This window comes from Thalia democratica, chromosome 7 (assembly GCF_965202585.1).
Source record: "Thalia democratica chromosome 7, ktThaDemo2.hap1.1, whole genome shotgun sequence".
Classification (NCBI taxonomy): Eukaryota; Metazoa; Chordata; class Thaliacea; order Salpida; family Salpidae; genus Thalia; species Thalia democratica.
In genome coordinates this window covers 39,375,058-39,387,854 of record NC_139171.1, presented here as the reverse complement: position 1 = coordinate 39,387,854, position 12,797 = coordinate 39,375,058, and the positions used below count along the sequence as shown (strand labels likewise).

At 27.1% G+C, this 12,797-nt stretch overlaps 1 protein-coding gene and 1 non-coding gene across 3 annotated transcripts in view; both read left to right on the top strand.

Annotated features, from left to right (window-relative positions):
- Positions 1-12,052, top strand: part of LOC145840307 (intraflagellar transport protein 172 homolog) — a 69,136-nt gene extending 57,084 nt beyond the window's left edge. For both annotated transcript variants that reach the window (XM_082947518.1, XM_082947519.1), the window contains exons 34-43: positions 1,263-1,386; positions 1,679-1,852; positions 4,234-4,320; positions 4,399-4,495; positions 4,580-4,701; positions 5,304-5,423; positions 5,634-5,770; positions 6,158-6,275; positions 11,489-11,642; positions 11,795-12,052. In XM_082947518.1, coding sequence (XP_082803644.1) covers positions 1,263-1,386; positions 1,679-1,852; positions 4,234-4,320; positions 4,399-4,495; positions 4,580-4,701; positions 5,304-5,423; positions 5,634-5,770; positions 6,158-6,275; positions 11,489-11,642; positions 11,795-11,979 — 1,318 coding nt within the window. In that variant the 3' untranslated portion in view covers positions 11,980-12,052. The remainder of the gene's footprint in view (positions 1-1,262; positions 1,387-1,678; positions 1,853-4,233; positions 4,321-4,398; positions 4,496-4,579; positions 4,702-5,303; positions 5,424-5,633; positions 5,771-6,157; positions 6,276-11,488; positions 11,643-11,794) is intronic.
- Positions 435-578, top strand: LOC145841806 (U4 spliceosomal RNA). The gene has a single exon (XR_014370182.1). It is a non-coding gene; the product is annotated as a U4 spliceosomal RNA (small nuclear RNA).
- Positions 12,053-12,797: the final 745 nt, after the last annotated feature.

Sequence of the window (12,797 nt, the reverse complement as noted above, 5' to 3'; positions counted from 1 at the left end):
TCATTAATAATTGTGCTTATCTACTTGGCTACAAGTTTGTAATATGTTTTAGGTTTTTAATAAGTTCTGTAAAAGTTAAAATATACCAAAGAGATTATAGTTTATATAAGGCTGAATAAAATATCTTTTTTTTTTCAAACTATCATTAATAATAAAAATTAATAACTAAACGTATACCATAAAGTTCTATTTGATTAAATGTCACAAAAAAAAGTATTTAAAATATTATTTTATGCCACATATGACTTGTATTAAAAATGCTTATTAGTTACAAAGTTAAAATAATCAAACCATTTAAATTTCAAACTTTACGAAAAGCTTGCATGACTAAACACAGTGAAATAAAGAGAAAATAAAACTCTCATTTTGTGACGTCACCCACAAACGCTAGTTCGTACTACTTTGTATGGTTCTGAGCAATGCGCTGTTGATACAGCTTTGCGCAGCGGCGATAACGTAACCAATGAGGTCTATCCGAGGTGCGTTTATTGCTAGTTGAAAACTATACCCAATACCCCGCCCCTTGTCGATGAAAGACTCGACTCTGTGGCAATTTCTGCAAGATGTCTACCGGACATCTTCATATAACTTGTAGTTATGTCAGCCGTAACATGAGCGCAGTCACGTTCAGGTCAGTCTGGTTTGCTAATTTACCAAACTTACCCAGGCTAGTCAAAAACAAATCAAAAAATTAAGTTTTAAAAATTACAAATTTTTTGCCGTCTCAGCAAATCAAGCTACCCTTAAAATATAATTCAATGGTAAAACAATTTATTTTTTTACTTTTGGTACACTCCAGAGACGTTTGCTCGGGGTGAAGCATTGGAGCAATGCTTTATTTAAAAAATAAAAACTTATTGTAATATTATAAAACTTTGAAAGTAAATATATTAACAAACTTTTGTTTACTAACAACTTGCTGTAATTGTAGTATTTTTTATCTTACTAAAATATTTTTGAAAAACACCAAACTAATAATTTTTTAAATACTTGTAAATTTTTCTTTACCCCTAACTAAAATATAATTGGTCGCAACTGGTACTTTTTAAACTTTTTTTTGATTAAAGTGAAAGTTACAGACTTTAAACTAGCAATTTTATATAAAGATAGACTCGCTACTAAACATTTGTACTATATATAGCTAACGGCTATGCATGTTGTGGTCAAAATAAACTACTATAAAATAAACTATCAAAGAAAAACATAGCAGTGCAAAAAAATAAAGCAATAAACTTCAATGTTTTTATCATTTTTATTGACAGAATCTTAGAAAAATGTTGGTCGAAAGCGAGCGAGTTAGCATTGAAATTTCTACCGAACAACAAGGCAACCGCTGTTGTTCAGTTGCTTGCACCCAAGTTCGTACAGCTTGGTCGACATTCTAAGGTACTTGTTAAAATAAAGTTTATTTTGTTTTTATGTTTCAAAATTTTTGTTTTGATTTAAGTTTTCTTATTACTTTCATTTTTATGTTTATTACAAGTCTCCGATAACTTATAAGTTTGCTTTTATTACATTTATATAGTTAATAAAAATGTTTGATAATTAATTTAGTAAGTTTAAAGTTCACGAAATAGTACATTTTTATAACATACTACCCTAAATTGTGAACAATCTTTAGAATTTGATTAAGTTATCGAGTTTTTTATTTATCTTTTAAATAAACAATCTGTTTTAGGCGGCAGAATTATACGTGCAAGTTGATATGATTCAAGAAGCCGCAGATTGCTTGATGGAGGCCAACGACTTCGAAAAAGCCAAAAATGTGTGCAAAAACTACGCGCCTGAACTTGAAAGTTACGTCGATGAAAAATACAAGCTTCATTTAAAGCATAGCGGTGATATTAAAAGCGTTAGTATAACTAGTTTGTATCTCGATGAATAATTGGAAACTTATGAATACATAATTTAAGTTTTGATATTAAGGTGACTAGAAATCATAGAAATTGAAAATTTGAGCAAAAAATAACATGAAATTTTGAAAAACTTTAGTTTCAAAAACTTCTTTGAAAAATAATATAAAAATTTTAAATTGTGGACTTTAAAAGTAATTTTTTTGTATCCAACAATACTTAAAAATAAATAATTTGTATTTGCAATTCGTAAAATGACGTGCTACAATAAGCTGATATATAAAAACCTATATATAAACCGAAATAAATATGTACTTATTCAAAATTAAAATACTTTAAATTTTGTACAATTTTTTATTTTATTTAGAAGTTTAGATTGACCTAGTATAACAACCAATTAAATTGATGTTGCTACAAAAAATTGTAAAAAGTACTACATTAAGAGTTTTTTTGAAAACCAGGTACAATTATATATAATATCAAATAATGTGGTTGTTATTAACATACGAAGCTGCTAATATAGTACTTAAAATAAGTAATCCTTGAAAAAAAATCATGTAAGTTAAAATACAATAAAGTTTTCCATTAATCTAGTTTTTTGTATTGATGAACAATATATTTTTATTCTATAGTGTGGCAGGTATATGAACATTTTAATTAAAAAAGTATTTATTACTGAAGTTGTCAAAACAAGTTAATTATTTAAACTATAATAGTAAAAATTTCATTAAATTAATTATACTAGCGACCAGATTCCTCACATATATCTTAAAAATCAACAGTACTAAACCTGGTTACAAAACCGATTGTCTAGGTTTTTCTTTAAGCAGAGAAGAGGCAGTATAAGTTTGTCCAGCATGGGAATTCTATTGCATTGAGGAACCATCTTTCTAATCAGCCCTAGCCACAAGTGGCTCTGTAATTTATCACAGATATTTGCAGTTGCTTTGTTTCTTCTGGTCGTACTAGTAGTAGTTCCTCAAGCTTCTATAGCATTGTGATGCAACTTGTTCTACTGGTGTTTTGTGGGAACTAGAAATGGTTAATGTGCTTTTTAGTAGAACTTTTTGATTTTTGCCAAATGCTTTTTCCAGACATCAGAATCGCTAGAAATTCCTGTGTGTAAGGTATAAAAATTACATACACTATAAGATTTGGTTCAGTTTAACTCTATTTTCTAAACTAATTGAAAAAACTAATAAAAATCAATCCTTTTTATTTCATTTAACAAAAAGGACCATCTAACTAAAACTAAAATTCAATGTTAAGTCTTTTAACATATTTTTGAAAGAAATTATTTAAAAATTGATACAATAGCACAAAACACTTTTAAAGTAGCAATATAATAGTTTTGAAAAATAGATACCACCTTTTTATCTTAGGTACAAATATATAAAAAAAAACAATTAGAAACTTATAAAAAAAAATATTCAAAAAAGAAACAAGTTTCTATGAAAACTTTGGCAACCTTAATAGCTTATATAAATCGATATACCTTTTTGAAGTAATGCTACTGGTCTTGGTAAATCTGTTAACAAACGTTTGTTTGTTTTAACTTAACGTTTCATAATCGAGTAGTTTTAGTTAATCAAATAGAATAAAATTTACAAATCTGCTTTTCTTGTTCCATCAACCAGTAGTTAAGTAACTAATGTTGATTTTAGTGCTTATAATAAATAATTGAATAATGAAGTAATATTAGTAAACAAAGTTATTTTTTCTTAAACCTTAATAATAGTTAAGTGATAGACAGTATAGATAAACAGTAAAAATAAAACTTTGTATATACATTTGGGTTTCACAATTTTTTTTTTCATAAGGTACCCTTTGATCAAAATTAAGATAGCTATGGCCCCTCTTTTTAAAAACTTATGTTAAATACGCTTAAGACCTTTTTTTTTTTGCTTTTCACCATCAACTCAAAATTCAGAATGTATAGTATAATTTCAAACACTACCCTTAAATACGATTAAGACATTTTTTTTTGCTCTTAACTGGCAACTTCAGAATATCTATAGTGAGTTTCAAATTAAGGCCTCACGGCTCCTCTGATGCCCCTTGATTTCTCACGCCCCTTCCACTTGGCCCGATATAAATAATCCTTATACTTTGAGGTAAAAGTTATAAACTGAAAAAATACTTTTAACCTTCATTGTAAAATGAATTTCTTTTTGATTAAAACAAAGTAGTGTTCACAATTAAAAAAAAAGTTTCCTTTTTTTTAAAGTTTTTATATGAGTGTTTTTACTACCAAAATTAAACAATTTAATTTGACTTCACGCTTATATCAAAAAGTTTAACAGTTCATTAATAAAGTATGCTTCAAAAAAAAAAAAAGTAAGTACATAAAGTAATTTGTTCTAACTAAATAAACAATTAGATGGTGCCAGTGGATGTGATGGCCGCACTAGACATGTACGTTGAAAGTGGCCAGTGGGAAAAATGCATCGAAACCGCTGAAGAGCAGGTAACTTCTATTTACTTTAGTTGACAAGTGCATGTGTTTTGAGTTTTGTACGAAAGTACTGACAACATATAACTGCAGGGAGATCAAATTCTTCACAAGTATGTTGCGCTGTACGCTGCTCACCTGCTCAAAGACCAAAATTGCCTGGACGCCTTGGAACTTTACTCGCAGCACGGTTTCCTATTGTTGATTCGTAAAGTGTTTTCACAAAGGTTGTACGTATTTTTGTCCGATAAATTTTAATAATGTTTTTTTTCAGGTGCGCCCGCTAAACCACAAAACTTCAATATATACAAACGAATTGCAACTGATTTGCTGTCTTCTGCGAAGTATGACGCTTACAAAACTTGGGCTGCTCTTAGAGATGTCTTTTTTGGACTTGTAAGTAAAAAATATTTAATTTATTTTTGGTTTAGTAAGAGTTTTAAATAGTTTTTGCCTGACACAAATTCGTTGGATTGATAGAAAGATGGGTTATTTTAAATTTTTAATTAAAACAATATTTCAACGTTTAACCGTGATTTACAATATCTAAATTATGGTTTCACTCAATCGCAGCTGTTACTTTTTTAAGTGTAAAACAGTTTTGCAACAAGTTGTACAATAGTTTGATTTTTCCAAAACAATCTTGACATCAACAACTAAACTACTATAAAATGGAAAATATACTTAAAGATCAGTCTGGTTTACGTATTTGCTAAGTCAGCAAATTAAAAAAAATTATACCTTTATCCCTAACCCACCTTACCCAAACATATTAAAAACTAATTAAAAAATGAAGTTTTAGTAAATAAAACTAAAAAAAAGTTTTTTTTGCGGACTCAGCAAATATACAAATCAGACTGACCTTTAACTTATAAAGTTATTTTTACTTCCTTTGTGTGTGTTAAAAACTTTTAGCTTTTCAAATTAGAAAATAAATTTACTACTGTATCCACACTATAAATAGTTTATAATAGTAATAGTTTATTTAAAACAAAAAGGTTGGAAACATGGAAGCAAACGGTATGCAAAATGATGCGAATTATGAAAATTTTAGCATATATCTCCTTATCTCACACTACTATGCTATTAGAAGTGCATGTCTAGAAATTGACAACATGGTTAGCTAATTGTTAATTTATTTGATTACTGTTAATATTTTTATCATGAATAGATAATTAAGCATTTTTTTAGTGTTTAACCATCTAAACAAAATATTTCAAAAAGCTTTTTAAAGTTTTTAGGAAACTCCGTTTGTAAGGATCTTTAGTTTATTCAAAGTTAAAACTTAATATTCAAAATAAATTTTAACGTCTTTTGCAATACTGCAGAATGAAATAGTAGCAAAAATATCAACATCACTACTGAGGTACACCACACACATACCAGTTGACAGGGCATTCTATGAGGCTGGTTTGCACTGCAAGAAAGCTCAGCTACTAAACATGACCTTTATATTCTGGAACAGGTAGGCTTTAATGTTTATCTTTTTGCTACCTTTCAAACTTATCTACTCTGTAAACTTTACCGTAAACTTTATTATGTATAACTTCTAATTCAAAAAGAGAATCTGAAATTACAATATTTTTTTTCTTTATCTGTTTAAAGCCTCAATTTTTTGTTAAAATCGTGGTGATTTTTTAAAGTAAATTCTATTTAATTTCCTTTTTAAATTGGTTTATCTAAACTTATTAGATATTGTTTTTAACTTGTATATCTTATTTTAAAACTTATAGAAATTCCTTAAAAATTGAGTCAAGTTCTGTTTTGTTTGTAAATGAATTACTTAATGAAAAACTTTAACAACCAAACTATATTTCTTACTAATAAATACGGTTATTTAAAACTTTTACAGACTACTCGATCTGACAGAGGCTATAGATGAAGGAACTTTAGAAATCATGGACAATTCAGACTTTCAAGGAACTGATATTCCCTTTGAAGTACCGCTACCCGAAAAACAATATTTGAGTGTTAGTTTTATTTAAATTTTTTATTAAATTGATTTTTTAAACTGTAGATGCAGTTAAAATGCTTGTTTTAAATTGTTTTCTTAATATTTGCATTGCACAAGTTTGCTAAAACAACTGAACAGGATTGGTAAAAAAATTGGAGTTTTGGAAAAATCTGGAATTTTTAAATAAAAAAAGCCTGTTGTTTTGAACATAAATAATAAAAAAAAACCTGGAAAAACTTAGAAGTTTAAACAAATTTTAAATGTATAATGAACAAACTTTGATAAGATACAAAAGTTTATTATAAACAATGTTTTTTATTGATAATTTTTTGAATTAGAAAAAAATATTTAAAGTAGCGTTACAATATCTTTTAATAATTTTAAAGAGACAGTTTTTTACCTTAAACCTAATTTTATACTAAAAATGTACAAAAAAAAATCTTTCATTAACTTTCAAAAATCTTAAAGAAGTTTAGAAATTCTGGAAACAATTTACAAAAACTTTTGGCAATTCTGTACAGTGCAAGTAAAATATTTAGGTACGTCACGTTAATCTATTGAACAACTTAAAAAAAAAGTATTATTTGTTTTGATTTTTGGAAAACAAACAAAGAAATCCCAACTTCTAGGGGAGAAATAATATATTTATCCCGTCAAACTTTGTCATGCTAACTAGGTTTCGGTCAAAGACCGCGTCAGTGCTATAAATAAAGTATATTGTAATTGATGTCTATATAATTCACATATACACCAAGATCTTCTTTTGAATTTTAAACGAGTTAGTGATCACCTACATCGAACTCGTACAAAAAAAAATCTAATGTTGAAAAGCATATTAGTAATAGTATGTTTAATGTATTAATACTCAAATATTATCTATTTTGCGCTCGAGTAATTTTTAAAATGAATTTAATTGTTTAATAACAAAATATAATTAATGAGCAATACTAATTATTCCTGCTATTTTTATCAGAATATTTATAGCATTTCAAGCTTTGCTATCGATTTAACGGGTAGCTTTCAAAGTTGCACGAGGGCACAAAATTGCACGAAGACACTTTTGCACGAGTTAAATTTATTTATTTTTATTATTATGTTTTTTTAAGTTCTACTGTTACCCCTAACCCTTACCCTCGGTCGGTAGCTTTTTTTATTTTTTTCAATTAATTTAATTTCTTTTACAAATGTCTTTTTTTTACAATAAATTTTGTTACTTATTTTTTATTTTTACTATCACTGTTACCCCTAACCATTACCCTCGGTTAGTACCTTTTTTTTAAATCTTTTATTAATTTATCTCTTAGTATTTTTTTCTGTTTTTTATATATTTTTACTCTATTCAAATATTGTAACTCGTGCAAAGTTGACCCTTGGTGCAAAAATTTCTTCGTGCAATTTTGTTCCCACGTGCAAATTTGTCTTCGTGCAAAAGTATCTTCGTGCTATTTTGTGTTCTCGTGCAATTTTGTCTTTGTGCAATTTTGACCTGTTCCCGATTTAACAGTGTAATAATTATTTTAGTCGAGATTTTGTTACTTAATTCAATTAGCACAAAATCATTTTTACTAAATTGAATTGGTACTCAATCAAATACAATAATGTTGAGTGATGTACTTTTCGTATATTTTTTTTGTTGTAACTAGCTAGAATTGAGTATTTACATATCATAGCACATATAATTACTTGACATAAGTAAAAAATAAATTACTTTTGTACTAAGTTTAAGTCAGGAAAAGTTTTGTGCTTTTGCACCGAAGTATAAAATGCTGGTTATTTTATTACTTATTGTTTTAAAGTTTTGATTTAAAATGTCATTTACTTTTATAATACAACTATTTAGTATACATTAATTAACTATATTTATTTTGTTACAAATACTTTAATAAGTGTTTGTAAAAAAAATGAATTTCTTAATCTTTAAATGATTATTTTAACCTTTCTAGTTTACATTAGATAAAGAATTATATTTAAAATTTGCAAAGTTAGTCTAATAAAATTAAGTCGAAAAATAAACCTAATTCAACAATAATTTGCATTAGGTATAAAATTACTATGTTTATATACTTTAAAGTTTTTTGCTCAAAATGTTAGTAAACTATTTTAGTGACGTCACTTAAATTAACCGAAAGATTTTATATCAATAAAAAGTATATATTTTAATAGATAATATGAAATGGTTGTAAATTAATAACTTTATTACAACCGTTTATAACGAGTTAGCGACTATCTTTATCGGACTCGAACAATTAAATTAAGATAAGTATGTTGATACCAGTGAGCTTTCGGATGGTTAGAACTTAGCTGAAGAATATTTGTACAGTCACTTCTCGCGAATTTACGCACATTAAGTCACAGCAAGAGTGCGTAGCAAATATACCTACTATATTAATTAATTTCTTTTAACGCATTTGATTAAATAAGTTTTAGGAACTTTCTTACCTTGTTTGTTTACAAAGATAGTTTTGATTTAATTTGTACATATATATAAAAAGTGTTTATGTGTATAAAATGGTTGTAACATAAAAATTGCAAAGAAATTACTAGTTAACGGAACAGCAAAAAAATACGCTCAAACAAGTTTGGTCCAAGGACATAGTGTACGAAAAACCTCTCAGTTATCGAGTCTTACACTACTTGGATACAGTTTAACGTCTTGTCTAGGATAAAGTTTTTTTTTTGTTTCTTGCCCACGTAAGATTAAGCTTGTCTTGCTTGGTATTAGAGAAATACCTTTGTTTAATACCATACACGACAAGTTTAATCAAGGTGGGCAAAGAACAATTTAGATAAAAATAAGTGATTTATTGAGTTGAAATGAAACATTATGCCATAAATATTGTGAGTAACTGATCATTGTACCTTTTTTGACTAAAAAGTATAAGGGGGGCTAAGACACCTTAAATATAAAGAGCAAAGTCGTAGAGTTTAATATATTACTTATAGAAGTCACAAACTATAAATTTTAAAATATCAATTCTATTAGAAATCTTCCTACTCTTAATTTCTTTAATTATCTTTGACTTTCTTGAAATGTTTCTTTTAATATTTTTGCCAAAAACATGGGAACCCGTGGAAACAAAAATATATGAGATTAAACATAATTCAAATAATAATTTTTATTTTCTAAAATACGTAATTAAACGAGAGTGCATAACCAAACGAGTGCGTAGAACTATGAACGTAGAAGTAACTTATGTGAAATGAAGTTATAATACATATATATTGTTTCTTAATGTTAATTACTTCAATCGTATGCCCATAAAGTTTGTTGTTATAAAAGTTGAAACTATTTTCACAAGTTTTATTTTAAAGCACCGTTATTTATTAAAGTCTCTGAAAAACAAAAAACTTTTGTATAGATCTTTACATTTTTTTTTGCTTTTTGCTCACGTTGTTAATTAAATGCTAATTGTTTTTAACTAATTATATAAAAGGTTTGAGTTGAAATTTTATTACTGTTACAAAATATGTTTAAAATAAGAAGGTGTGTTTAATAAAATACGAAACATTAAATTTATATTGTTTGTTGTGTTAAACCTTATATTTTTTAAAGAACTGAGACTGTTTTTACTCTTGTGTTGTTTTCTGAGAAAAATAAAGTTGTTTTAATTTACGAAGTAAACTTTTGAGAAATATAGCTGCATTCCAGGCAGAAATTTCGGCTTGGGACGTATTTTCAGCTTAATAACAGCTTGTGAGAATCAAATTAAGTATTGGGTTTCAAAATCACTAGTATGATCTTAACTCGATTATTAGATCTCAATAGTTCTTATTTTTCATAAAAAGTAAATTATTGTTTTAGTATAACTTGTATATAGTTTGAGTTATAAATTATACGGAAAATATATAAATAAATTATACTGTATTAATCGTTCTGTAAAATTTGTTTGTTAAAAATACTGCATTGATTATAATGACCGGATTACTTTCAGTGAATTTATTTACAAATAAGTTGTGTATTACAACTGTATTATGTGCCTTTAGATACGCATAGAACGTTGTTATGCAAAAATAACCTTACTTTAAATTCGTAATGTAAGTTTTTTGATGAAATAAGTAATGTTCAATGTACTTTACAATGGTTTTTAAAATTAGCATTTGTTATCATTTTGGCACTTTTGTAAAGTTTATGCTCAAAATTTCAAGTAACAAGTACAAATTTTATATTCACTTCAAAAATGTTTTGAGTGTTAAGCTGTTTTTACATATAAAGTTGTAATAGTGTTTTCAGTAAAAGTTTTAAGTTTTTAAAACTTGGAAATTAAAGTTTTAGCTTGAAAGTATTTAAACAGTTTTGTGACGTCACGTAATTCTAATGAACGATTTTTTGAAATTAAAAGATATATTTAATTACTAACACATCTGAAGTACTGTGAAGTTTATTTCTAGAAGATAAATTTAAATTCAAAACGAGCTAGAGATCTCTTACATCGAACTCGCAAAAATAAGCTATAAACAACAGTAATTAATATTTATTTTCTATAGGATTGCCAATATCCCTAAATTTCTTACATTTAAAATAATTGATTTTGATTGGATACAAAATATCTTTCATGTACAATGTTTTTTTAGTATCATTTAAAATTTCAATTATTAAAAAACACTTTTAAAGTATCTTTTCAACATTGTTATACTATTGAACACATTTTTTACCTTAAGTTTAGCATTATACAAAAATTGACTCAAAAACTTGTATTTTCAAAAACCCGGAAAAAAAGCTTGACAACCCTGACTAAACATTTTATAGTAATAATACTAAAACTTGTGCTTGAATTTTTTTGTTTTAATATTTGAGATATTTTATGTTATACTTATTCATGTTACAAATAAATTCTCTACTTTTTCAACATACTCTATGTAAAAGTCTTAACAATATTTTTATGAAAGTAATCATTGACTACAAATTAGTATTACTTAATTATACTTAAAACCTATGAAATTTTACGTTTGGAAAGTAAGCTTGTCTTAATTTAGTTAAAAAGTAGTAATTTAAAAACAAAAAATAAAATCTCACAGGTAAAGATATACTTAACTATCAAATAGTAATATTTTTAATTCAAAAACCATGATATTTTAACTAAGTTGTTTAGTTTCAAGATTAAATACAGAAGCTTAAAACAGCTATGCAACTAAGTTTATTAACATGCAATATCAGTCAAGCTACCTTGTTAATTTAGCATACTTAAAATTAAAATTAGTTATGATCTAAAACAACAGTTATCATTTCAGTTTGAGACGCGCGAAGAAGTCAGAGGTTGGATTCTGACGATTCTGATGGACCAGAAACTCACTCAGGTGCTTCCCATGGACGAGAGAAATTGCTTCGAAGCGAACCTTCACTCGCCGACCACCAACATTACTTCCCTGCCCTGCATTGTCACTGGTGATATATTCACTGTTTAATAATAAAAAATCTTATGTTTTTAAATTTGGAGTATTTTTAACTTTGCTTTATCTTCTTCCAAGTTATTTTAAAATATATATTATTTTCGCAAGTTTTAACTTTTGTTTTTTATTTTTTGCTTCAACTTCCAGGTTATCCAGTGTTACGTAACAATGTTGATTTCCGCTCGGACGGCAAGGCCGCCAACCGCGACGACTGGCAAAAGATGACGATGACGGCGAAGACGACGTCATCGTACGAAATACAAGACGTGTTCCGCTTCATTGCGCAGTACAGCGGAGGCCTGGCGTCAGCTTCGACTTCGTACCACAATTGATTGTTGATGTTTTGTTTATTTCGGAGGCTGTTTTGTTTTTTTGACACTGTGTTAATAAATCATTTTCAACAGACTCCTTTGAAAGTTTTTAACCTTTTTATCTTTAATTTTACTTATAAAACTTTAATGATAGTTGTCTGCTTAATTGTTTTGAGTATTTAGACTGTAGCAGCTGGAAAACTAACTACAATCAGTCAGAGTGGCAACCACATCTATTGATATTACAAGACCATAATGCTTCAACCTTACTACTTGTCTAAATATATACCTTTTAAACCGTTTTTAATTAACATAGTTACTTAAGCGAATAGTTATATCAAAAATAAAAATAGCGTTGCTGACTAAAAAGTAGTAAGAATTTTAGTACAAGTTTTAAGCTATTTTATGTATTTCATTGCTTCCTCGCTAATACGGCCGTGATGGGTATGTTTTTTTTTTAATATAGTAGGATACACCATTGTTTAAATATAAATTTTTGATAATCTACCTTTCTGATATTATTATTGCAATGCATATAATAAAACGCATTTAATGTAATATTTGTATTAAAATCATTTGTTTTAAACATATTTCAACCAAAAAATTAAAAAAGGCACGAAACAAAACTTTGATAAAGTTTAAATGAATAGTATTATTTATTAGAACGAAAGTTTTAAAGAACATAATAATAAAATTGGTTAAGTTCAAACAGAAACCTATAAAAATTGACGCATTTAAATTCACATAACTACAGAAATACTTAAAACACAAAAGAAACAAAACCAGTTTTGAAAAAGAAAACTCGGGTCTATGTAACTATGTAATACGTTAAACTTTAT